At 40.8% G+C, this 24,805-nt stretch overlaps 1 protein-coding gene across 1 annotated transcript in view; it reads right to left on the reverse strand.

The window, feature by feature from the left end:
- LOC111268176 (uncharacterized) overlaps positions 1–22,938 on the reverse strand; it is a 59,926-nt gene extending 36,988 nt beyond the window's left edge. Inside the window, exon 1 of the mRNA XM_022846980.2 lies at positions 22,776–22,938. Within this exon, the coding sequence (XP_022702715.1) occupies positions 22,776–22,797 (22 nt within the window). The 5' untranslated portion in view covers positions 22,798–22,938. The remainder of the gene's footprint in view (positions 1–22,775) is intronic.
- Positions 22,939–24,805: the final 1,867 nt, after the last annotated feature.

Below are 24,805 nucleotides of genomic sequence, written 5' to 3' on the forward strand. Positions count from 1 at the left end.
CATTATTCAAGCAAAGAGGGGTATATCAAATGACTCTCGATTACAGTAACTGTTAGGCCCATGATCAGTTTTTGTCATACAACTTAATCATACAATTACAGCTTAGGGCTCTTTCTACATGCCGTGGGAATGATCGCATTTCAAACAGATTTTTAGAAGACAGTCGAGCACCTTATATTTTGTGTATGAATGGAGCACTTAGAGACTAGAATCCTTAGTCCGTATGAGATAAAATAACATGTTTATCACCACATATTGGCCCCCACGAGTTCCCCTTCAAGTGTACGAAACCTAACTGAATTGAAATCAGAGTTACCTCGTCGCTTTACACAAGAGTTATAGCTCTTAAACTCTTTGCAGACATGTATAATGTTACACTCGAATGGGGCTGCAGCAGCATAAACAGGGTTTAGAAAATCATCTACTTTTTGTATTTGATCTTCATTTTTTGCTCGGTGGTGCCTGCATACGATTAAAAGCAACTCCGTAGACATCGGTTTTAAGTTTAAGGTTGTTTGCTAGGATACAATATTATTCCACGTAAACTCATTATATATATTTAATTGAACATCAGCTTGTATATAAGTCCAAAACTGTTTTTTGGTTAAATTCGTGATTAGGGTACATAGTATGTAGTGAGTGCGATTTCGAAAGATACCGGCATGTTATATAGGCCCTTCCCAATAGAACTGTTAAAAAAATACCGATAAAATGATTTGCACGCCGAATTTCCATGCATACTACTATTAGCCTATCTGATCATTAGTTTTCAACTGCACGTGACCAAGTGAAACAGCCAAGAAATAACGGTCCTGTTTAGCCGAACGCTTTGGAAGAACCAGCATTAGCGAAGAATCTATAAATACAAACAAATATCGTCTAGTAACTTCGAGGCAAAAAAAGCCGATAATTCGCCTGCTGACTAGACGAGCACCTGTACAGCTGAAGCTTGAACAGGTGCGTCGATATCCATCAAACACTAAAGAGAGTTACAACATAGATAGCTTCTGCTGAAAGGAAAAGTAGACTTTGGCAATCTGACAAAGTTTAAGAAAAAATTGCTGATTTTTGAAATAATATCGTAGCGATAATCGTTAACAAGGTTGGAGAGAGCTCGGGACATCTTGAAGCTTCCTCCATGCGTATTCTACTTTCTTCTACCCCTATGGGTTTTTCACGGCGCGCCTAGAATCACTAGATGGGTGAGTACAAATCGAGAGAACAAAAAAAAGGATGCGATGGTTAGGCTGTTGGAACTTTAACTCCACATGGCATATCATTCGTAACCACTTCGAGAAAAGTAGGAAAGTTCCCAAAAGTTGAATATGGTGGTAAGCAAAATTAATTGGTTCTTTGAAAATATTTATAGCTAAACCTTTCTCTAAATGTTTCTTTTCGTTCAGAATTCGTATGCCAGCATAATACCGAGGATTCCTGAACTTCTACTTAGCAAGGACGCCGAAGTCGATTCACAAACTGTTGAAGTCTTCTCGTATACATTGCATTCACCTATCTCCGACTATGACTACAATTTATCCTTTATAATTCGTAATTTTCGCAGTCTAAATCGATTCACAGGTTTCGGGCTTCCTAGTCAAGTCGATTTTACGACTATCACTCTACGTCGATTGAAACGCGAAGTTGCTGTCCGGTAGCACCGATAGGTTTGATCACGCTCATGCCGGCTGTATATCTTGGAGGATCTCTTTCGTTCATGTATCAGGCATGAAGGTCATTTCAGGGGGGCCTTGTCCTATACTCGTTCTATACTGGGAGATGACCTTCTGAATGCCAACCTAGATTCACCTACCTAAGTCTGTGTTTGTGTATGTATGCCTTTTAATCAGTTGAGGAGTACTTTATAAGCCGAGTAACGTGGGCTGTATGTGCATGACAGTCTGAAAACTAGCTATACGCTAAATGCCCCAATGCAAACTGTATTTTGGTCCCCGTGGTGGCTCAACGCGGCTGAAGGCTAGCGGCTATTGCTGGTGGTTGACTAAAAGGAATCTGCACAAGTTCACTAGTTAATATTGATTAACCACATATATGTCGGTTGTGTTATGTTGTAGGTTACATTAAGGATCCTTTTATCTGCAGGTGGGCAGCTTTTATCACATGTTTTAGCGTACACGATGTTCCTGGAACAAGATAGCTAAAGCGTTTTGTGCATGTACTATACTTGCATTGTATGTACATACAGTGATATATTCAGACTTCAGTCTGGAACTTGCCTAGTCGTCCTCCTACGCCGCTAGCTTACCAAGGCCCACGTCTCTCTTTGTAGTTGAACATTGCTGTAGAGTCAGACCTACATATATGAGACATCAGGGCGACGCCCCCCGAATCGAAACCCTTATGACATTGATACAGACAGAGGGCGCAAGGAGAGTGAGGGGTAGGGACCCAGTCGCAGAGAAGTCGCAGACGAGAAGGCGGACTAAGATCACTGAGTTCGAAAATCAATTATAATAAATGATTGCAGGAGATTGAATTTTATCATTTAAGATAAACTGCCATTAAGACTCGCTATGAATTCTATGTCACAGGCTGTATATATGCACACTGAGGTCTGATTCAGTGAAGCGAAGCTGTATAACAGAACAGAGAAAAAATCAACCGTAGCATTAAACATGTGCATGGCTGGCTTTTAGACGTAATACACACATGCCTAGTGATGTACACAGCATGCAACGTTCCTGCAAAGTTCAAAATTGTGTCCTAACGATCGCTCTACCCGGAGGTATTTTTTTTTTTTTTTTTAACTAGATACCTGCTCCCGTTCTTTAGTAGGTAGGAATTTCCCTTTCGTTATTTGGGAAACCCAGTGGGAAAGCCATTATATATTGGAGCGCACCAGGGCCTACTTGGCGCTCATCTCAAGCTTATCTCACAAAAGAACAATGGTGCAATAGGATATGGTCTTATTACTATCGAGTCTTTGTTGTTACTTCTTTTTTCAAAAAATGCTGTAGGTTCTGTAGAGATAATAAAGACGACTTATCAGAACGAACTGATCTGCCTAATAAAGCTATTCATATATCTTATTCTTGAAATTTAAATAGGGTAAATAAGCGGATATGAGCATGCAATTTAGACATCGTCCTATGATAGGAACATGGTAAATCGAAGCAGGATGGTAACTGTTAATCTAGGTCCGAGCAAAGGATTATTTTAATGCAATAAAATATAAAGATTGTATTATACGGACTTCTTTGTACGACTTAATCATACGTTTCATAAAGGCACAGAGTACACCCTATCGCGATTCATTTCGTTCAGCTGAATACTGCTGTCATGTTATAAAGAATAGGCCATGCTAACCTTTTGAGCCTTGAGCGAGAGGCTTTACAGTAAAACGTGTGTCAGAAGCTGCACAAGGTCGCCACCTACTAGTATATGTATTTTATATATACATAACAAACCATAGAGAGAGAGAGAGAGAGAGAGAGAGAGAGAGAGAGAGAGAGGACATGTTATACGAGGAGAGTCTTTCCACAGCAGCACAATTTCGAAGACTCTAGTTGCTTCATTAGTTTTCGTTGAACGCCCCTAAATAAATCATATCGGGAACGGATTAATGACGTGACATGAAAAAAGTATTGGGGGTTGTGAACGCGGAATTCTCAGGCGAAAGAGAGCGCTTTGTGATATGGGAGCCTGAGTCGATCGGTTCGAATCGTTTTCGATTGCTTTCTGTAGTAGCTTAAAGCAGCAACGACGATGGCACTGGGGGTGATCGCCGACGCGTCATTAATTGTTTGCCCATAATTCCTGCAGCGGGGCTCAGTCGGTGAGCTTACGGCTGCGGTTTTTACGATAGCCACATAAAAAGAAGAAGGAGCGCCACCGTAAAATAGTACAAGGTGCTTTCATGTTTTATTTCCGTCTATTCTTAAATTCGGCGGGCTATCTAGTCAGTTTGTCTTCTAGGGTACCGTTAGAAATATAGATATAATTAGAAGAAACGCTAGAAAAAAACGTACCGTGATGATATGTTAATGTAACGTGTATGTATACATATTATTACCTGAGATATTTACTTATTTCAACAATTTCTGCTAACTATATTTAAAACGTCAGTGAGCCCTATTAGCCATGCGGGTGGAAATTGCAGATAAGATAGCCGTTCGATTATTGCTTATATGACCGAAAAGTGTATCCGAGGATTTTTAGACGCACATGGCAACCGCTAGGTTTTAATACCATTTTAAAAAATAGTACTTATCATCATTTCAACATTAATGGTGTTTCATCTTTCTATATATATATATATATATATTCAATAGGACATGAAGACCACTGACAGGATCGGAAGCACTTTTATCCCTTTTGTCCTTTTCGAAGGAATTGCTTTTTTACGCATTTTGGACGTTAGTCAAGCAGAAGGCTACTTCGACTATTCCACCCTAAGTGTTTCAAAGATCACGGCCGTTTACTGGGCAGATAACGTCATCAGTCGATAAAAGAAACAGGTTGGATTACGACACCTTCGTTGATGCTCACCGTGGCTAAGCGTTGCAGACAACGTTCTCTGAACTGGCATCCATGTTCCCACCCATTACAATCTGGATCCATTTGTGAAATCGAAATGAAAGCGAAGTCTTCACCTATGACTACATATTATGGAAGTTCTTATAACATACCGAAATCGCTACTTCACGCTATAGAGAAGTTATGGAGAAAATACCTTCAGTTTCTTTACCGCAGATCTTACAGCAAGCCTCTTTTTTATCAACTAAGTAAATCCAGACGCAGCTCTTTTGAATCAGCAGATTTTCTCGAATAAACTTGGTTTAAAATATTTTATTGACATCAACGGTGAAGCTTCTACAAGTCGATTTCTAAGCTTCAGATAGAATGTGAATTGACTCTGATATCTGGCCGGTTTCGGATTTATCCAAACTGTAGCTTTGCAGTATTTTGTTTTATAATACGGCATACAATGATATAGGTCGTCCGACATATTGTATGCGTACGCAGGTGACAATCGTATTACAGAAAATATGGCACGTGACAATTAAGTGTTTCTCATTCCCATCACCCTGTCTTATTATAGTAGTACTACCACTTTTATTATTACTATTATTATAATAATGTACCACAAGGTAACTTTTATAGTAGTCATTCAAATATTCTTTGATTCTATCACATAAACACCATATTAACGTGACGCTTTTGCGCTGATGGAATGAGGGTCGGCTCCCGAATTTTGTCGAAGAAGCTTTTTCGTAACTAACAAATTACCCTAAGGACCGGGGTCTCAACTCATGTAGGCAATAGTGACTAATATATTCTTTCTGATTTCATATTTTTATTTTACTTTTTAAATGAACGGAGCCGTCAAGAACATTATGCCCCCCCCCCCCCCCCTAATTTCACAAATTTCTAGCTGAAACCCTAGTGCGATTCGCTGTTTACCGACGAATAAAATTAGGGGATCTTCTGCTGAAATTCTCGTTGGGGAGATATACGGAATTCATTTTCTATCATTCATGGAAAACACGAACCACACGACAGAGCGAAAATTTGACAAAAGCCAAAATTTACAAAGTTTCCAATCCTATACAAAATTTTAGGACAAGCAAATATGAAAACTATTTTAAGATATTGATATTCATAGATAGATATTTTTAGCACATTCCGTAAATCAGGAGTACCATTGACATTTCCAAGGAATAGAAACGATAAATGGCGTTCATTTCTACCATGTCTGATCCACAGCGGCTTACATATTATATATTAAGAAATTTCGTATCGTTGATATTACAACCGAAGTTTTATCGGATATGACAAAAAAAAAACTCGGGAGGGACTTTTAGGCGGTTTCAGCAATAGTTCACACACAGAAAAAACAGGTCCATTCAAGCATTTAAACACCTATAGCTAATTCGCTATATGAAAATGATCTTGAATGTTTCTAGATGTCTATATACGATATATATATATATATATATATATATATATATATATATATATATAAGTCAACAGTAGGTTATTTAATCCACGTGTCTAAATTATAACGGGATCTTATCCCTGTGTCTAATACCTGGTTCACTACAAACTCGTTTCCTAGCGAACGTTTTGAAGGAGTGTAAATCATCCAACAGAATACACGACAGAACGTTCGCCTGAGGTATTTCAATCTGTTTTTAATTAAAAATTGCATAATATTCTATACAACGAGAGAATCACTGGTTATTCGTATCTCCAAAACTAAAACCAAATTCGAGTCATTTATTTAAACAAATAAAATATTTTGTCCTCTCAAATAAGGAATATATGATTGCGTTCGCCAGGTAGAGTCGCTCAATCCTCAATGTCGTCAACTTTTTCGCGCCTGGCGTTTAAACCTATTTAATACCGTGGCAATTCTGTTCAATTCTAGTAGGTTAACTGTAGCTTAATCCAATGGTACGATATGCGGGCGACTCGGTGGTCGTTTTCGGAATAACTTCAAAATTTGAATAACTTTCGAAGCAGGACAATTTTCTATGTGTCAGATGTACTTCCTCTTATTTTTACATAGCTGTCTCAGCACTCTAACAGCTCACGGACATTCCTGTATTCATACGCAATTTCTCTATGGCGTTTCGAATTAAGCAGATAGTAGAATATGTTTACCTACTAATTGCCCTTTTTAAGGTACGAAAAGCCCCGTAATGACATGGGCTTTTATGGGAAGAACAAGCGTGTTGGGACATCGGTTTGTTTGATTTCCGAGAATAACGAAGCCGTGACAATGAGTTTTGGCGTTGCTGTTAAGACGCCGGGCTGCGTGTTTTCGTTTGAATTTCCATAAAATGGTTGAATCTGCCATAGCCTAAGCGTTAGACTAGTGAGATCCATTACTGGCTTTGTGAGGTAGACAGACATTAAAGGGTAGTATCGAGGCCGTAGAGGCATGTGTAAGGTAAAATTAATTTCGCATTCAATATGTTATTAAAAATAATTATAATACACAAAGCTGCCATAACATTGTGAGCTTATTCTTCAGGAGAACATTAAGCTGCTCAGAACCATTCAATGGGTTGAAAAATTCGAATAACTGTGGAACTCAAGCTTGAAATTTCGGTAACGCTAAGGCGGCTAGCGGCAGTTTGAATTGCTTAATAGCGCTAAGATACTTAGTGGAACGGAAAAAATATCCTAATAACGGTTGTAAAAAAAGTCTCAGATTGTCCCATGCTGTTCGGCGGGTCGAGAAGCTTTTAAGATCCACAGCGCTGACAGCTGAGATTTGGCAAACGTTTTCATTAAATTTTGTTCTATCCGTGGCTATGCGCTGATTGAGTATCAGTAGAGGATAACGACTTAAAAATCGACACCTAGTGATAAAAATGATGTTCCAGAAGTTAGAGGACACGGATCAAGAAGCCGTTAGGTGAAATGTTTATCTGCAAACAAGAACAGTCAGACGAACTCATCATTCCGTGTTTTCGTCGCTGACCGCCCTATATCAGCAGGCCCGGTGAGAGATGGTAGAGTTCTATTACATAGATTAATGAACATCCGCCGCAGTATGCTCGCACAAAGTGGAAGTGACAGAAGCTAGTACGCCTAGAAAGGGCAGAACTGATGCGTATCGCAGTTCCACCTCCCTTCGACCCTGTATCCCTTGGATGCAGGTAGTACAGCTCGTTGTTTTAATGAGAAAGGAAACTTAATCCCGATTCATGTAGATGTAAAGATTCTCAATTGAAGAATGCTTGGAGGAAGCGTGAATTTTCTAGAAGAAATCAATTTGCCTTTGCGATTATTTTCGGTACCGCCTAAATTAGGACATTATAAGGTTATGTCGCAGACTATTGACATAGTTTTAATTGAACTATTATGCTTTCACAAGTATAGGGAACATTCCCTATTAATCATCGTTTTGTTATCACTACGTAAATTTGGCTGCAAACGGCGAATATATATTTTTCTTAGCAAACTAGATTTCTCACGCAGCTATACTAAGACCACAGTCAAACCAGGGCACCAGTACTTCTTCTTCTTCTTCTTTCTTCTTCTTCTTGAGGTTGAAACGATTCTCATCCTGGTATTCGATACCCTTACAAGGCTTTCTAATATATCTTTGACCTTATTATAATAGCGCGTTTATATAATCGTTTTTCAGAAACAATAATTGGACTTCCTTAAGCCGATCCGCAAGCAAAATGGACACCACTTATTGGTTGGGATCGACAAGGTTGACCTTCATCCCAGAAGATTGAACAGAACCACCATAACCATTTCCTGATATACTCCGAAGGCCTTGTTTAAAACTGGCTATTCCCTTGCAAAGCCAACCTTTGGTAAAAACTGAAGCTCTGATTCATCACTTTTAGAACACTGACGTCTTTGGATGGCGTCTGACGTAATTTGGAGAGGATGCGTATTTGCATAGCAGCCGCTTCGTCTTTACTATCTGAATTCTGTTACCCGAAGCATTCTACTAGCGACAACTTTCGCAAAGACGAATTTAGTTCCAGCTAATCTGTAATGAATTATATTATTTAATATTTTATTATTCTGTCTTAGTTTTATTCATCAAATTCGATTTATCTCTCAATCTGCTTAATGATGAACGTATAACATGTAGATCTCCACGCGACTGATGTCTGTAAAACAAAAAGATAGCTCTATTAAATGTGACATATTACATTATCTTAAATTGCCCGGCCACTTTGGACCGTTGAAAACTGACAGCTCCAAGCGATAACTTTGACAGACTTCTCTGGCAGGGTCGCGATATCGATACTGCCATTGATTGGTAAACGCAAAGTGCAGCCAATGGGCAATCTGTGCAATTGTATATGCCTCCTGTAAGCTTCTAGCATAAAACTAACATGAAATTTACACAAGGTTGAAGCTCTAGATAACGACAATGGAAAATCACCTTACCGAAAAGTGTATCCAAATTACACTTTTTAGCCACAAAAACATTCCGAGAACTTAAGTATGAACTTTAATATTAATATATCGTGCAAGCATGCTGATCCAATTACAACCTAAACATTTCTTCACACCGATTAAATTGAAAATTGGACTGATACATTACCGTCATGACTCGGACCTAGTACACAAACACCATTTTATCAATATTACCATAATAATCAACTTCTCGTTGGTGATTTGCAAAAGAATTCATATCGCTGACTGTGTGTTTCCATGTCGTGAGTCGGCAGTCTTCAATCCAGCTAAGGACTAGCCGGCATGGAAAAGTCGCATTTGGATAAAATAAGGTGTCGTGCGGCTGAGAACACGCTGGATCCTGTTCCACTTAAACGGTCAGCATTGTGACGTTGTTTTTCCATTGAACTCTTTATTAACGATGGCACTATTTCGCTTAGCTTTTCCCCGCCAACGCCACCACTTTCTGACAAAATATACTAATGGTTCGTTTAACCTATTCATAAGGTGAAAAAAATTATAGTGCTTAGGTGACGCGAAGTAAAAGGGCTCTGTAAAGAAATCATCTCCTTTACATAAGGTAGAGGTTTACAATTAGGAGAAGGCTAACGACGATAACACCAGTTCAACTGAACATCGTGAGATTATGCTGCTTAATCAGACGTTTGAATATCTATATGGAATACAGGTCGTAATAATAAATCATTAGAATCTGTTGCAGCCCTTTTAGAACTGCTCTCCAGTCCGGTTTCGAGATACGGTTAGGTTGTTGTTTTGGTATTTGTGTATGGCAGCTCTTCGGGTAGCTAAAAAACGCAATGGCCGCTCGTATTAGCAGCACTCACGAGAAGTCTTTCGCTGCTGAAGTTCGAACTTAGAAAATTGTTCCGGTTCGTAACCTGAAGAGTGCAGGACTCGCTCGATTCTCATGTCGTTATTGTTAGCCATAAACCCGAACCAGAGTGAGCAATTTTCTCTTCTGTACAACTAAAATGTTTGAAAGCTGCTCTCCATCAAACGAGAAACTTGATTGAGCAGAGGTTGCTTTGCCCTCAGCAAGCCATACAGTAGCAGTACAGAAAAATGATACTAGGCCCCCTGGGATTTTTTAATACGGCACAAAATGGTGACGTTTTTTGAGGGAAATATAAATGGGGCAACCTGTATTTTTTGTTTCTTTTTCCCAACATGATGAAGCGAACCAGGTTGCATGCGTGTACCGAGCACGTACATGGTCATCGGCGTCGTAAGCGGTACCTTTGTGCGAAAAAATGCCGCGATGATTACGATTTTTTCTGCTTCCTTGTTTACGTTGATTTGATACAGTAAGTACCACTACGAGCTATCCGCCTGCAAAAATACATATGCCTTATAATGTAGGTGCATCTAGAACCGTTACAGGCGCATCGTTTCTCACGCAGTCCAAATCATTGTGCTTGTATCCAGCCTTAACATTATACGATAACTTATAGTTCGTTTTATGTATATAGAAATATAGAAAATGACTGATTTGCGTAGCCCGTACAGGCAAGCATGTACGACTGTTTCATGTCGTGCTATAGCTGATTTTGTGCTAACGAAAACAAGAAGCTTTAGCTAACTGCTGGTTCATTGCCGCCAGCAGGACGTAGTGATTCACAGAACGCATTGGACATTGAAGGGAAAGCATCTGTCTATTTCCGTGCGGCGCGGCGCGACACGACACACGTCGCCTTGACGATTGCGGTAGATAGGTTAGCATCAACATCGCGTTCTGTTTAAGCAAAACGGATGTATTTAAGGAAACGAAACTACTGCGTCACCCCGCGTCAGGCGCTCCCTCCGACAGGGACAGAGAATCTTCGACGGTAGCCGGTATGCAGGCTGGCGGCCAAGCGGGAAGCTAGCCGCCGAGAAGCAAGTGGATGGCCTGCACAGTCACCAGCGCTGCCGATCGGAAACGGACGAAAAGAGACGAAGCGATGATTACACAAACGACCGAACAAAGCGGCGAGAAGAGAGAGGGAGAAAGGGAAAGAGGAAGGAATTTCAATGCGAGCGGTCGACATCAATGGAAACGCTAAGCTGCCCGAGTCACCTGCGTTGCTTTTTAGTGCAGCTCATCATTTTTCCTTGTTTAGCGTTTCATCTTTGACGCATGTGGTCGCCACGATCGTTTTCTTTTTTCTATGTTGCTACCCTTCACAGTACCCTCCCATCATACAATATTGTCCTGATTAGCTTTCTGTTTATTAATTAAAAACTCTGCTCGTAATTTAATCACGACCATCATGACGATACTTTCGCTGGACAAACGGAGTAGCTAGCCAGCCAGCCAGCCAGCCAGTGGAGCTGGCCGTCACGACATGGAATTGCTCTTTTTTACAGTTACATCTTTTCGTCCGTCGTCTATCCGTTTACTGCTACTGACGCTGCTGTTGCTGTTCGCCATACGACCAAGCACAGACGATCGTGCCTTCCTAGTAGGTATTTACCCGACTGTATGCATACGCAACGTGTGCATACGTTCAAGTAATGTACGTGATGGCCGGCTTGCCATGGTAAATCCCAGCAACTATCACCCTTGAGGAGGGACAGGAAGTTGCACTGTGGTTGCACAGTGGCAACGATAATCGATGAAGACGTGCATTTTAAAGATAAGAAGCAGAGTTTTTTTTTTTAATTTGGGAAAAAATTCACTGTTCATTTAATACAGCATTTTACACTGTATTTTGCTTGGCTTTAGTACTGATAACTTAATCTGTGCATCCTTCTCCGCCAACGCTGACACATCGAAGGTTAGCGGCTCATTGAATAAGGCATGTGAAAGGACTGCAGGAGTGAGCTTTTTGCTTCGGCGACTGTCGAGACATTGTAGAACAATGCAAATATTTAAACTTTAAAACGCGCGAAACAGAGGCAGATTACTTGATGAGAGACATCCGAAGTTAGTATGTGCATATGAAACGATCCAAAGGGTACAGATTTGCATGTAATCCTCAACGCAATAAACCCGAAATTCCAGTAGAAGCAGGAACTATAATTCACTCAGCCACATCTAATGATGCAACACAGATCTTCTACGTTACCGCAAAAAATCGAAATAACGTCCGGTTCAGTCGGAGCGGCCTTCATGCCAATTGTTGGTGGCGATAAAAACCGATCGAGATCTGTTTTACAGAATCAGCTTTAGCGTAATGATGCCTACCCGATGCAAATATATCATCTATACCGCATTAATGTTTATTAGAAGCCTGTCGAACTATGTCGAGAGGGTTTTATGTCTGGAATTTGCTGATACTGCTAGGAATTAGGACCTGACTAAAACAAGTCGGTCTTTGCCTTTCTGATGAGTAAATGGTTGATAAGCCAACTCACGGAATCGGCTCGCACGCAAACGACATAGATATTACTTTGTATGTAAAATGTATTGTGCCGTTCTGGCTTTGGAGATTACATCGCGCCGTGTACGAGAGGACGAGCTCGCGTTAACCAATGAATTGCTTATGTTAAGCTTTCACAGTAAGCATCGGGGAAACGGCGAAGCGCTACGCCTTGAAACTTCATTAGACGACGATGATCGTCTACGTTAAGAGTGATATCAAGCATCAATTTCTCACAAATCACCGCACCGAGTCGTAGATTCTCAGCCGGCCTGCAAGCCGTAAGTAGCTTGTATTTGTTGGCCGGAGTGTTACAAGCAAATAGGCCCATCAATTGCTTTACAAAAACCACCTTTGATACACACGCAGATTAAAGACACATATAGATTCATTTTCTATATCGAACTGGAAATCCATATTATATTCGAAAAAAAAAAAGCCAGACTAGGTGCTCTTACAAGTCAGCTTGCGATCCGGAATTGAACACCGAACCCGGGTAGGATCGATTGCTGGTGACACAAGGATTTCGCGAGAGTACATTATGTCAACTTAATGGTGTTTACTCCCCCAAAGTTTATCTTAATCTGCCAAAACATTAACACATTTATGCAACAGAAGCCGCACACTATTGCCAAAAAGATGATGGGAAAAATCTATTAGTTAGTGTTGAATATATGTTGTTGATACCTAAATATAGCAAATTGGTCAACATAAAATGTTTGATATCTGTCTAACCGTTTGTTCTCGCTCCGTCAGCTAACAGTACAATCTCATGCAGAAAATATTTGTGCTAAGCTGATACTTAAACCCAGAGCAGTGCTATGACGAAAATCAAATATGGCTTAATCGGCCGGCATTGGCGAGACGAAGTCTTTTTGCAAAGGCTTGTTGGTGCTATTTGCTACCGCTTTGGGGCTCAATGAAAAGGGGGATAAGAGCATTGTTTTTACATTCGCCTAAAGCGATCTACCAGCACCTCCAGAATTCGGCATCGCAACAAGGTTCCGTTCGATACACAACCGAAACATACACGTATTATTGACGATGCAACTGCCCATTCTTGATCGCTCTAAGAAAGAAAAAAAAAACACACACGAAAAACTGGTACATCGAATGTTAGTTTTCAAATATCAAAATTTTAGTGCTACGGTAGATTTATGACAAAATCCAAATATGAATTCATTGCAATTTTGTATATTTTATATTGTACGCACAAACAGCCACACAAAACTATTCTGAAGGGATTACTGAGACGTGTGCATAGATAGATAAACTCGTAATAGGATTACGAGAATAGCTCGCATAACAGCAGTGGACTTTAAGCGGACAGTCAGACCCACATTAGAAAAACGATTGTTGAAAACATTGCTGGGTGGGTAGGGATATTGCAATAAGCAGTTGACAGCTATAGTCCTGAAGATGTAGAATAAGGTGCTTCTCTTATAAAAAAGAAAAAAAATAAAAAAAAAATAAGTAGGAAACAAGAATGGAAACAGATCACAACATAGTGAGGAAACAGGATTCCTCTGACGGTGTTATCAAAAGGACCAATTTCCCAGCCGCGTCAGAGGATGACAAAGCTCGGTGTACCTGTGTCTACACAGACCCTCCCACGTTGAAGCGGAAAGAGTAATTTCAGGTGTCGTAAGCCAAAAATACTTTGCTAAGCTGTACATGAAAAGTATTCACAGTTAAATAGACTAAACGGTTCCAAAGCCGGTCAGTGAAGGACCGGAAAGGGGTCTGTTTTTCAGACGAATCGCATTTTAACAGTAACGCTCAACGCGTTTACAGGATTTCTGGCGGAAGGTTCCATAAATTGTGTGTCATCGAACAGGTTAAACATCTGAGCAAGACAATGCTGTAGGTTACAGTTTCTATCTACGGCGGGATAGCTATACATTTCGGCTGTAAGATTATAGAAAAATGATAAAATTATTGTACAGTGATGTGAATAAGAATGTTGTCATCCCGTTCATGCGTAACAAGTTGCTATGGATGTCATACGGCAAAGTGCGTCTCTGGGGTGTTCATCATTAATGGCGTTGCGATTTTGGCACGATCTGAAAATGCGTCTGATCGAAAACGCATTACGCCAAAGGATGAACCAGGATCAGACAGGAAACCATGAACGTCTCACAGCTCAAACATACAGTGCTCCAAATATGAGTCTGGGACCCATGCGTGATAGAGATGCCATACCGATTTGCAGCAATCATCACAGAAGCCGGGGGGTGGGTGGACCAAATACTGGCCTCAATAAGTGCCTCCTCTTCCACCGCACTTTTAAAAATCCTCCTCTAATGTCACTACGTATGCTATCGTTGGAAAGCAGAAGGAGGAAGCCTTCGCATAAAAAACCGGGTGACATAGTTTGGACGAGGGGCTGTTTTCGATCAACGTCAGAATGTGTGAAACTCTTAGCTGGCCTTGTTGTTAGTTATCAGATGGTGACTACATATATTATACCTGTAATGTCTGTATACACGAAGGACACGATCACGATAGAAAGTCGATAAGTCATGATAGTGCAGTAATGCATGAAAGTACTTATGCGGCATAGATAATTGCTTTGTGCATCTGCGCACAATGTATACATCTACCTACATCTGGGGTAAGTATCAAAGTGAAGCTGTGTAAGCTTTATGCAGCGGTATGTATGACGCATACCCGTTATCGGTGTTTACGTGAGAGCAAGGGCAGACGATCGGTCAGATGTCTGTCTATTCGTCTAACCGTCTTCCGAGACTGCTGTTGCTATTGAAATATTCGCCTTAGAGGTCGCTGTCGTTCTCATAACACTTGTTGCCTACCGCCTACGCGGTCAAGCGAAACCCAGTAGAGTGAAGCACGCCAGTTAGCTAGCACAGCAGCCTAGAATAAGGTAGGAGCACCAATATGTTTGCCTTAGAAGGAAATCGGGAAGACTGCTCGGATGCGGATGAAAAACATTATCTAGTATAGGCTTCGTCAAAGCTCATCACGTATCCAAAACGAAGAGCGCGGTCGGTGATAACGACAGACTTCGTTTGTATTTGTAGCGATTTGTAGAACTAAGAATGTCTGGCTCCTCGTTAACGAGTGCTTTCCTACCAAATGAATTCCACCATTTTGAGAAAAACAAATGTCACAATCCAGGTTTCTTTCTGCCCTCGCCTATGCAGACCTATTTTTGCTAGAAGAAAAAGAAGCGGACGTTCAACACAGCACTCAACTTACTTCTAGTGCACATGCGTTGCTGCGACGTGGACCCCTTTTCCTCGAACCCCAGAGCTGAAACTGACTGATCTGTTAAAAGAAGGAAGCGAACTAATGCGACTCTTAAAAAGCGATTTTCGGGGCGTTATCTACGACTAAAATCGCGAAAAATATATTCAAAGCATATTAGACTGCACAGCACATATATATATATGTTCGTATGCATTGGAGCGAAAGGGTCGTTTATTATAATCGAAGACTAATCTTTTAGTTGAATAGGCTGTGAGAGTCTTATTATTGCCTCACAATTGAAATTTTCCGCTGTCGCAAAACGATCCCTAATATATGTTACGATTCGTATTGCTTTCTGTTTAGTAATAGGCTTTTCGCCCCCGTGTTTGTTCGGTCAACGCATTTTTCATTAAATATTTTATATAGGCAAATAAATGGAAGTTTCGAAAAGCTTTTTATTGCTGAAAAATTGGCTACTCATACGCTTTACTAAGGCTCGATTGCTCTCCGACTCACACTTCATATATCGTCCTGTTTTACTGGATGGCTGCCAGGGCTAAACCTCTATTGGTAAATTCGATCTACCTGACAAAGGCCAGCAAGTTTCACTAAACTGAGTTAATATAAATCTTATTTTTTGAATGCTTTTTGTACCAACCATACCTTCATTTAATTTCTTTTCTGCTATACCTACTGATAGATTCTGTCATATTTTCCCCACATTTCCCGGGGAAATCTGCATCGGACATCGAACAACTGGCATGGTTGTGTAGATTTCATAATAATAATAATAATAATAGTAATAATAATTATTCTGATTCAATTCTCTCGAATCCGGCCAGCGAGCTGCTCTACAGACTATGATGAAATGAAAGAAACACATATCCTGACTTAGGGAGACGTTGATAAGCTGTCTATCGCTGAAAGGAATGAATATTTGCTTGGACATACTAGGCCCATTTATTTACCACCTACGCTCGCACGTACGTGAGGGTGGTGACAGTGAGCCAACTTTCATCCAAATAGAAATGCGCTGTTTGATCAGAAAATCTTTATATGTCGGTTCTTTCTCAAACCAGGGAATAGGTCATCATTGCCCTTAACCTTTCAAAACTATACGATCATCATCTTGTTGGAGATGAGCTACGTCGCAAGTACACGGGGGTGCTAAAGAGGGAGTACTGTATAGACAATCTGTAAATGGTGTTATAAATTTGATTAGCTCTAGACATGGTTCGCCTACGTAAGTACCTACCTTGTCACTTCATCAAACAGTCAAAACACATGGATGCGTCTGCCAACACTGACCTCACAGAACGAAGATGATTCGGATTGTCGTCTGCCACTTTGTGAGCATTTTCCAACAAATATAGACAAATTAATTGGACGCTTGAGAAAATCGAGTGTCTCGATGAAGGCCATGATTTAAGCACAAGTGCATTTTCCACTAGAGATGAACACTGTCCTACTAGAGTAACCAAGGCTGTACAAGGACAATATGTTCTTCCATTAACCGGCCGTATTAAACGGCTTCCATTAACCGTAAAGTCATTGTGCGTTCGTTTTTTAATGATAGGTTATAGGTAATCGGTAGCTTGTTGAGGCTTAGAGAAATGGTGGTTCTCTTGATCAGAGTCCACTTCAATGGATTTTCATTTTGGTGTCTTCTGAACGGCAAAGTATTTGAGCGGAGATTAAAGTGCATAGTTGAAGAAAATACAGGCCTATAATGTCACGCAGGCGACGGCAAGAGACGATGGATATTACTGGATATGTGTGTATGTCTGAGTGTCGCATATTACAAGAATACTATTCTTGTAATATGTAAAGGTGAATAATTACTGGCTTACCTTTTTCTACCTGCGCTTTAGTGAGAAGTCTGTTTCTCTCGAAAAACCTAAGTTTGGTTTGCGGCTTGCGAAAACGAATTCGAATGTCATAAGGCCTACGAAAACAATACATTTCTATTCGCCAAACGGCCGAATAGTTTTGAAAAGCATTCAACGGTACGCGTATACCTGTATTGCCGCATGATGCCCATGAAAAAATGCCTTTGATCAAGCGAATTAGCCTGGATCCAACTGGTCTATCCCAGTACACTACTTGCTATATTTAGTCACACATATGAGAACAAGGCAAGGCAAAAATGTCTAGAAAACAGTATCGATTCTTTCTTTCTTTCTTTTTTTTACTATATAAACTAAGTATAACAGGGGGCTACCGAGCTCGCGGCTGACCTTTCGTTGCATCTTGACACCCCCCCCCCCCCCCCGAAAAAAATTGAAAAAAATTTCAATAACGTCTTATATAAAATTTTAAGGGAGAAATTAACTATTCTTTATGTAAAAGAGGTGGAAAGTAGACTGGGTGTGACCCAGAGATCACGAAATGGAATGGCGTCATTGCTCCTTCAGGAGGAAAGGTGGCTTGTATCGCACCGAATACTAATGTTATTGGTACTTCAAATGTAGTAACTATGCAGCGTTTATGCAAGGATCTACCGTATCTATCTAAAATAATTTGTATTTGTACATGTTGAACTTCATAAATAAATAAAAGATGAACATTATTCGTGGCAGCAGCGCAAGCTGTATGTAAAGTATCTCTATTATTTACTTTCCTCCCTTGGTCCCCACAATATCTTACATCATTTTACGCGATATGCAAATGTGATTATAGCAGGAAGTGTAAATATGACTGCTACGCGAGAAACAATAGTACTTTTGTTAGTACAAATTTATACAAGAGTAAAATCAGTGGACATTGGATTGTATACGTGCAGTCAACGAATACGTAAACGTACCATTGCTTCAAAAAACTGAAGTTAACCAGCAAGCAGTATTTTAAAATAAATCATTTAAAAACAAGGCAAACCTGAATAAAATAACGAATAAGGAAAATCTGCTGTTTACTGAGAGCGAGACTTTTCAACTATGTCTGAAGACTGTCTTAGCGGAAGGCTGCTCTGTCGCTCTAAGCTACATACAGAATACGATTTTAGGTAGGTCCTGTTACGAAAGTATCTGCTTCATGCTAGAAATTCAAATTTCTTGTTCTACTAATGCCTCTTTGTGTTTCTTTGAGAAAAGCTTGATATATGTTACAGATTAAAGCAAAATCTTTTTTTTTTCTTTTTTAATTTCAATAAGTTGACTCGAACTTACTGAAAAATACACGACAGTTTTCTAGATTTACTGCAGTAGCAATGTTTCCTCGTGTCGATACCCTTTCTTAAGTTTCTCATGTTATCGAGGATTCTATGGGATACACGCAAGCAAATAACGACTCTGGTCGAGCTCGAGTAAGACGAGCAGGAACATAAGCGCAAGCATGGCTATGAGCTTCGAGCTCTCGAATTGCTGTTTATTTTACATTTGTTTCCTTGTACAGTTTCTTTAAGTTTTCGTTTTTTTTTTTCTAAATTACTCGAGCCCTTGTATAAAGGATCGAATCATTTACCCTTAGCCTAAATGCTACAGAATGTTTAAGCTAATAAATAAACGCTTAGACTTTTACGTCGAGACCTCGTAACTGGCATTTGGACAGTTACAAGCTTTGGACCAGCGTTACGTTACGTTACGTTCTCTATATTTAGCGCGCAAACACATAAGTATTGAACGTAGATTGGGATAATGGGCCGGACACGGTAAAAAAAGTCGGATATCTCTGATTAGAGATCGACGGCTCGTACTTGTTTGCGCAAGATATCTCTGAATAAATGAACCGTAATAATATAGATATGGCTAAATTTTACTTATGCAGCTGGTAATAACGATATTTTCAAAATGTACTAAATACAACGTCAGTAACAATTATAACAACAGAAAAATCTTCGTCTATGCTCCTGAGTATGACGTTTGTCTCTAATCGATGAACCAACTTGTCTCCGTGTCTCAGTAAACAAACACACAACGAACGCCCTTCTATTATCGTATATTGCTTCAAACTGTTTAAGTCGTCCATATTTTACTGGATCCCGCCGGTACTATCATGTTTGCAGCAATGGCCAGCTTCGATGGCTGCCGGTTAACCAGAAATACTTTTACTGTAGTTACATTTTGCGTGTCTCTTTTTAGGTAATAGCCGAAATAATATTTAAGACCATGCAGCTACCCATTATTGTTTGTGCTAGAAACACGATTGTCCTTTACGATCGTCTATAGAAAACCACTTGAACAACGATCAACACGATTTTTCAATGCCGTTACGTCGGACAGCGAATTACAGAGTTGCTCGACTGCACGTTATTGGACGGCTTTTGGAAGGTACGATCCAAATTCTTGTGAGGAAAGGCGGAAGATCCGGGGTACGGGTTCAAATTCAAAACGCTAAAACGTTATCGAAAAGGTACAAAAAACTATATCTGATCATAGCAAAATTTACGCTGATTTTCCTTTGAGACTGCTTTGCAAGGCGCCATCGCGCCATTTTCAAGCCCTTTCGGACTCCTGGATTTTTGAAACCTTTGGTTTAACGTCAACTCAAAAACAAGTGCGCCAGCTTTTTTTTTTTGTATGAGAGGAGTATTAATGTCCACTGTTATTATTTAGAAGTTATTTGTGACTTTTTAGGAAGGAGAATGACTTATGACCAGTTGAGGGCTCAAACTGAATTTTTGACCAAAGCAAATAGTAACCGTCAGAAACGGGTCTATGCAGAAAATGGCGCTCAAAAATCAGTTTTTATTCAAATTAACGTTATGTACAAGCGATATGAGTTTTGCCGTAATTTACACGCCACAAAAGTGCAATGATAGTTTTATTGTTTGCACATTTTGTAGTTAAGTATCTGTTCTTCTAACTGTCGCATATTGACTCAAATAGATGAGTTTGAAAGTAAAATCTGCGCCCCCACAGAGGCAAGTCATATAGTTTTAGTCAAGGACAAAATGGCTTAAAATTAGGATCTCCGCCTTCAAATACTACTTGTGTGCTTGACTCATTGCTAAATCTATTCTTGCGAACGACAATCTTTAAATGAATACGTTCAGCCCTCAGAACAGACTGTTTACCTTATCTAGACTGCGCAGTTAGCGGCCCATTTGGGTTCGCACGCACGCAATGGGATCAACTAAAAATAGTTTTCTATCATGAAAAAACAATTTTCGTTGTTAGGATCAATACTTTGTTGTTGTGGTAGCCGCTTTATTTGTTGTACTAATTTTTCCTCTAGGCACCGCTGATCACTGTTATTTTCATAGGTTCTATTGATCAGTGGCAGCTCCGAGCGGAGCCTCGAACAAATTTATCGCACGTCTTATTCTCGTATCAAAGCTTATTATGGCTCGATCGTAGCAGATCTATAGCGCAGCCTATCACATAGGTCACGATCAAATGGCTAGCAGCTCGACGGACCTCGGTACGACAAATATTATCATGCGAAACGTTATTCTGCTACGGCGTTTCTGATTAATTAGTCTTTGTGCGATCGGTCGCAGCACCGCTGCTCATATATGGCGCCATTATTATGTGTAGTAAAACTAGCAAAACCAAGGGTCTGCACCCATTATATAGCGCCCGTTCGAAAACGGTGAAGTGTTCATTGCGCTAGCCTCATTCTGCCATCGCCTGCAGCCTTGTCTCGTCATGATAACAACAACAATAATCTTCGTCAAGATGGCTATCAAAGACAGTGTAGCGCACTGCGTACGTTGAATGAGCCGTTAGCTACTTCAAAAACGGTCCACAAATAAGAAGACGAAGAACAAGGGCGTGACAATGTAAGTCAAATCGTTTGTATGCTTGTCTAGTAAAGCTAACATCTACTGGCAGTAAAAATAATAATGATAATAACTGGTAACAGAAACAACAGGGTTTTGCGTATCAGACAAACTGGGACGGATACAAACGAGAAGATCTATGAAGACACACATTAACTAAGATTCCACTAATAGCTGACTGACGTGACGATCGCGGAATATGCGCTACATAGTAGAGATGTACACATCTCGGAAAGGCTAAATGATGAAATCAAAGTCAGCCAGCCCTGTTGTTAAGCGAGCGCCTTATTTAAAAAACGTCACACTTGTACAGTATAGCTGCTGTTATAGGTGTAGTAGTGGTAGAAGTAGGTATTTGTTCGTTTATGTAGAATGAGCAAACATTCGTTGCGACACTGCTTGAGCCCAACGCATCGGTGCCCAGATTCAGCCGCTAGCAATTTCACTTGATCAATATAGACCGAGTAAATTACACCGATTACTGCTGCTGCATTCGAATCAGTACAATGTCTAGCCCCTTGTTAACGGCAATATAGCCTACAGCAACAGCTGATCGGAGACTGCTAGAGGGGTTCGACTATTACATGCAGCAAAAGAAAACGTTTGATCCGGCTTGAAGATCAGAGTGCCATCAGCATTGGCGCGTCATTCCGATATGCTTCCACCATATGACTGGCTCTTTCATTCCAGTACACAGGCCATTTCACGTATCTTGACTCTTAAGGCCTTTCATTTTACTAAACTAGCTGTACGGTGGTGACGTTGAGCAGAAAAAGGTATCCAGCGGGTATCAGCCGCCTGTCCTGCCCCGGTAGGCCACGAACTATCGATACGACCGCCCGCAGCAGATTATATTTGTTGCAGTCGTTTGCTCACAGTTATTATTGATATGTTCGAGTGGCTAATGTTATCTGGTCGTATAACAGCTTAAGTACGTTGTTGTTTATAACAGCACAAAGCCCTCAGTCTTTTTAGCACCACGGTAACACTTTTTTCGGTGACAACTTTCCTACGACGTTCGCAACAGGGAGAGTAGATCTCGATTATGAATTTAAGAACTAGTCGTTTCTAGAATTTAGCATTATACAATAAGTACCGCATTTTGCAAAAGATAGTTTTGCGGCCCGTTTTTTCTCCGTAGTGCTTACATACTGGGACTAAGCGAGTAAAGCGAATATTAAGGGTAACGAACGGTGCCGACTAGTAGCTTCCCATTAAGACACACACATATAAGCCCTATAAAATCGATCAATTCCACTCAGCAGAGATGTTCACTATGAATTTTTTGACCTTAAGATTATCGAAAAGATCACTCCATAAAAGAAAATGCAAACAGCGCTTTCATTTTTGGCTATCCGTTGCTTATGTTCACTTTATTCGTTTATTGGGGCGGAACGATGGGGTATGCCGATATTCTTGGTTGCCCCCAAGCCATGAGCCAATTGTAGATTAACGTTCAAAGAGTCTGTCAGTGGCATATCCTAGCGCGAACGCAAACTTAGGAAATTATTATATGATTGTTGCAGATATTATGTTAACTAAAAATGTGCTCGTACCTAAAAATGAGGTAAACTCAGATATAAACTTACACTGCCGCTGGTGATGGTTCATTGCGACGTCGAGGATCGACGCCGGTGCAGTCGGGTCGTCGAGAGATAATAATGCCAAGTTTAACTTCTTTCGTTCGAAGTCTATTCGAAGGTTGTTGAAGTTTGGGGCTTCGGAGCGACTGCTGCAGCTGCTGCTGGCGGTTCAGCCTCAGCTGTTTGTTCGGATATCTATGAATATAATGATAATTACTGTCGTGTTGCTGGTTATGGTGGGGAATAATATGGCGTAAAAGAGGGGTGTAATCCAGCCTTTTATCCATCGCTGCAGCAGTTCATGTCACCCGACGGCGTCGGTCGAACGCCGCTTTCGTCGCGTTTGTATTCCGATCCGCTAATCGTCTCCTGGCTACTTTTCTACAGTTTCCGAGGATGTACCGTGTACATACTAGGCCTTCAGATGCTGAAAAAACGCCCGTAGGGAAAGTCGATTGGAGACGGATCCCATTTCTGTTTCCGGAGACCAACGCACAGCCAACGAATCGATGATTTGTCCGGGCGTATCATACAAACAAACAAACAAACAAACATCTTTAGCGATAGTGTGACTTTCGCCTAATGGCTTAATGAACAATTTAACTTGTCGCCGTTTCCGCTCTCTTTCCAAATTTCAGTCAGTTCATCGCCGTTGTCCTTTTCATGATTTTAAAGAAAACAAACTACTAAGTATCCTATGGCGCAGTTCTGATCGAGTTACACGTCTATGTCAATATCAATTTAGAAAAGCGTCTCCATGCTAGATAATTATTCATTTTGAGATGATTTTGTTTAGAATAGGCGTAGCTACGCCTACAAAGGCAAAAGGAAATTACTTTCAGACGGACCACTTCGCCATCCCGACCAGAGTCCCTACTTCGCCAATCCGATACAATGACGTTGTTACGTCGCTGTTTAGCTCGATCTCTGTGCCAACCTTATCACGGTTTTTTTCGGTTGGCTTTTTGTTCTGCGGATACGTAGGACAATTTGTTAACGCCAGTCTAAGCTAGGCAAGCACTGCGGTTCGTACGGCCATGAGAGTGACTTGGCGGCGGATTTGGCCGACGATTCTCTTCTTGGACATTTTATTGTCCGCTATCTTAAACGCTTCCTCGTTTTGTTTCAGATCAATCGGACACTTGCAAAAATATTCACTAGCTCACAGAAGGCGTGACGCGGCACTCAGATAACGCCGCCCCCGCTGTCACACGTCGCTTGTCAGTGGCTGCATAATAATTATAATATCGTTGTCACGTTGTTGCATTATTATCACTAGGGCAACTCACGCATTTACCCAAGACGCAGCTGAGCTTGCAGGCGCTGTTAAGTTCGTATGAGCGTAAACTTAATCGTTGACACCACTTTGCAATGCACGCGATCCGAACTTGAAGACCCGAAGATCTCACAGTGTCGTCGTTTACGCGAATTCCTGATTATACGTACACAAAGACGTCATCCACCTGCACGCGAATCAAGGCGCGTCCGATGATGCTTACCATATTCCCTGTTGTAATACTGAATCAAACGAAATTGTTGCCATTATTGGAAACGTGGTCGATGGACACGCACGCACGCACGCACGCACGCACGCACCCAGACACACACCCCCAAACACACAAAAAACGTGCCAGACGGCGACGACGATGACGCCTGTTTTCACGCCGGCACAACGCTGGTCACCCCGGCCGTTTTTATTGTCGGAGTTGTTACTCGTTCGAATGCTGGTGTTACTGTTGCAGGTGTTGTTAACGTTATTGTTGCTAATACTGCTGGCCTGACCGCCTTGTAACAATTTTGGGCCTGACTGTGGCGAGTCAGGATACTCTAGTGAAATTGTGTGTGCGTTGTAGTCAACTAAAGGTATCACAATGTATGCTTGCGCACGCAGCTAATAAGCAGAATGTGTATTTTCGAAGAAGGTGTTTTCTGCCTAGCTTGTTCGCTAATTAACGAATCAATAAAGCTGCTCGCTCAATAACGAGTATTAAACGTGAGGCCAACACATAATTTTAAGTGTTCAGTTTTCATAGGTG

Source organism: Varroa jacobsoni, unplaced genomic scaffold, assembly GCF_002532875.2.
Source record: "Varroa jacobsoni isolate VJ856 unplaced genomic scaffold, vjacob_1.0 scaffold_1263, whole genome shotgun sequence".
Lineage (NCBI taxonomy): Eukaryota > Metazoa > Arthropoda > Arachnida > Mesostigmata > Varroidae > Varroa > Varroa jacobsoni.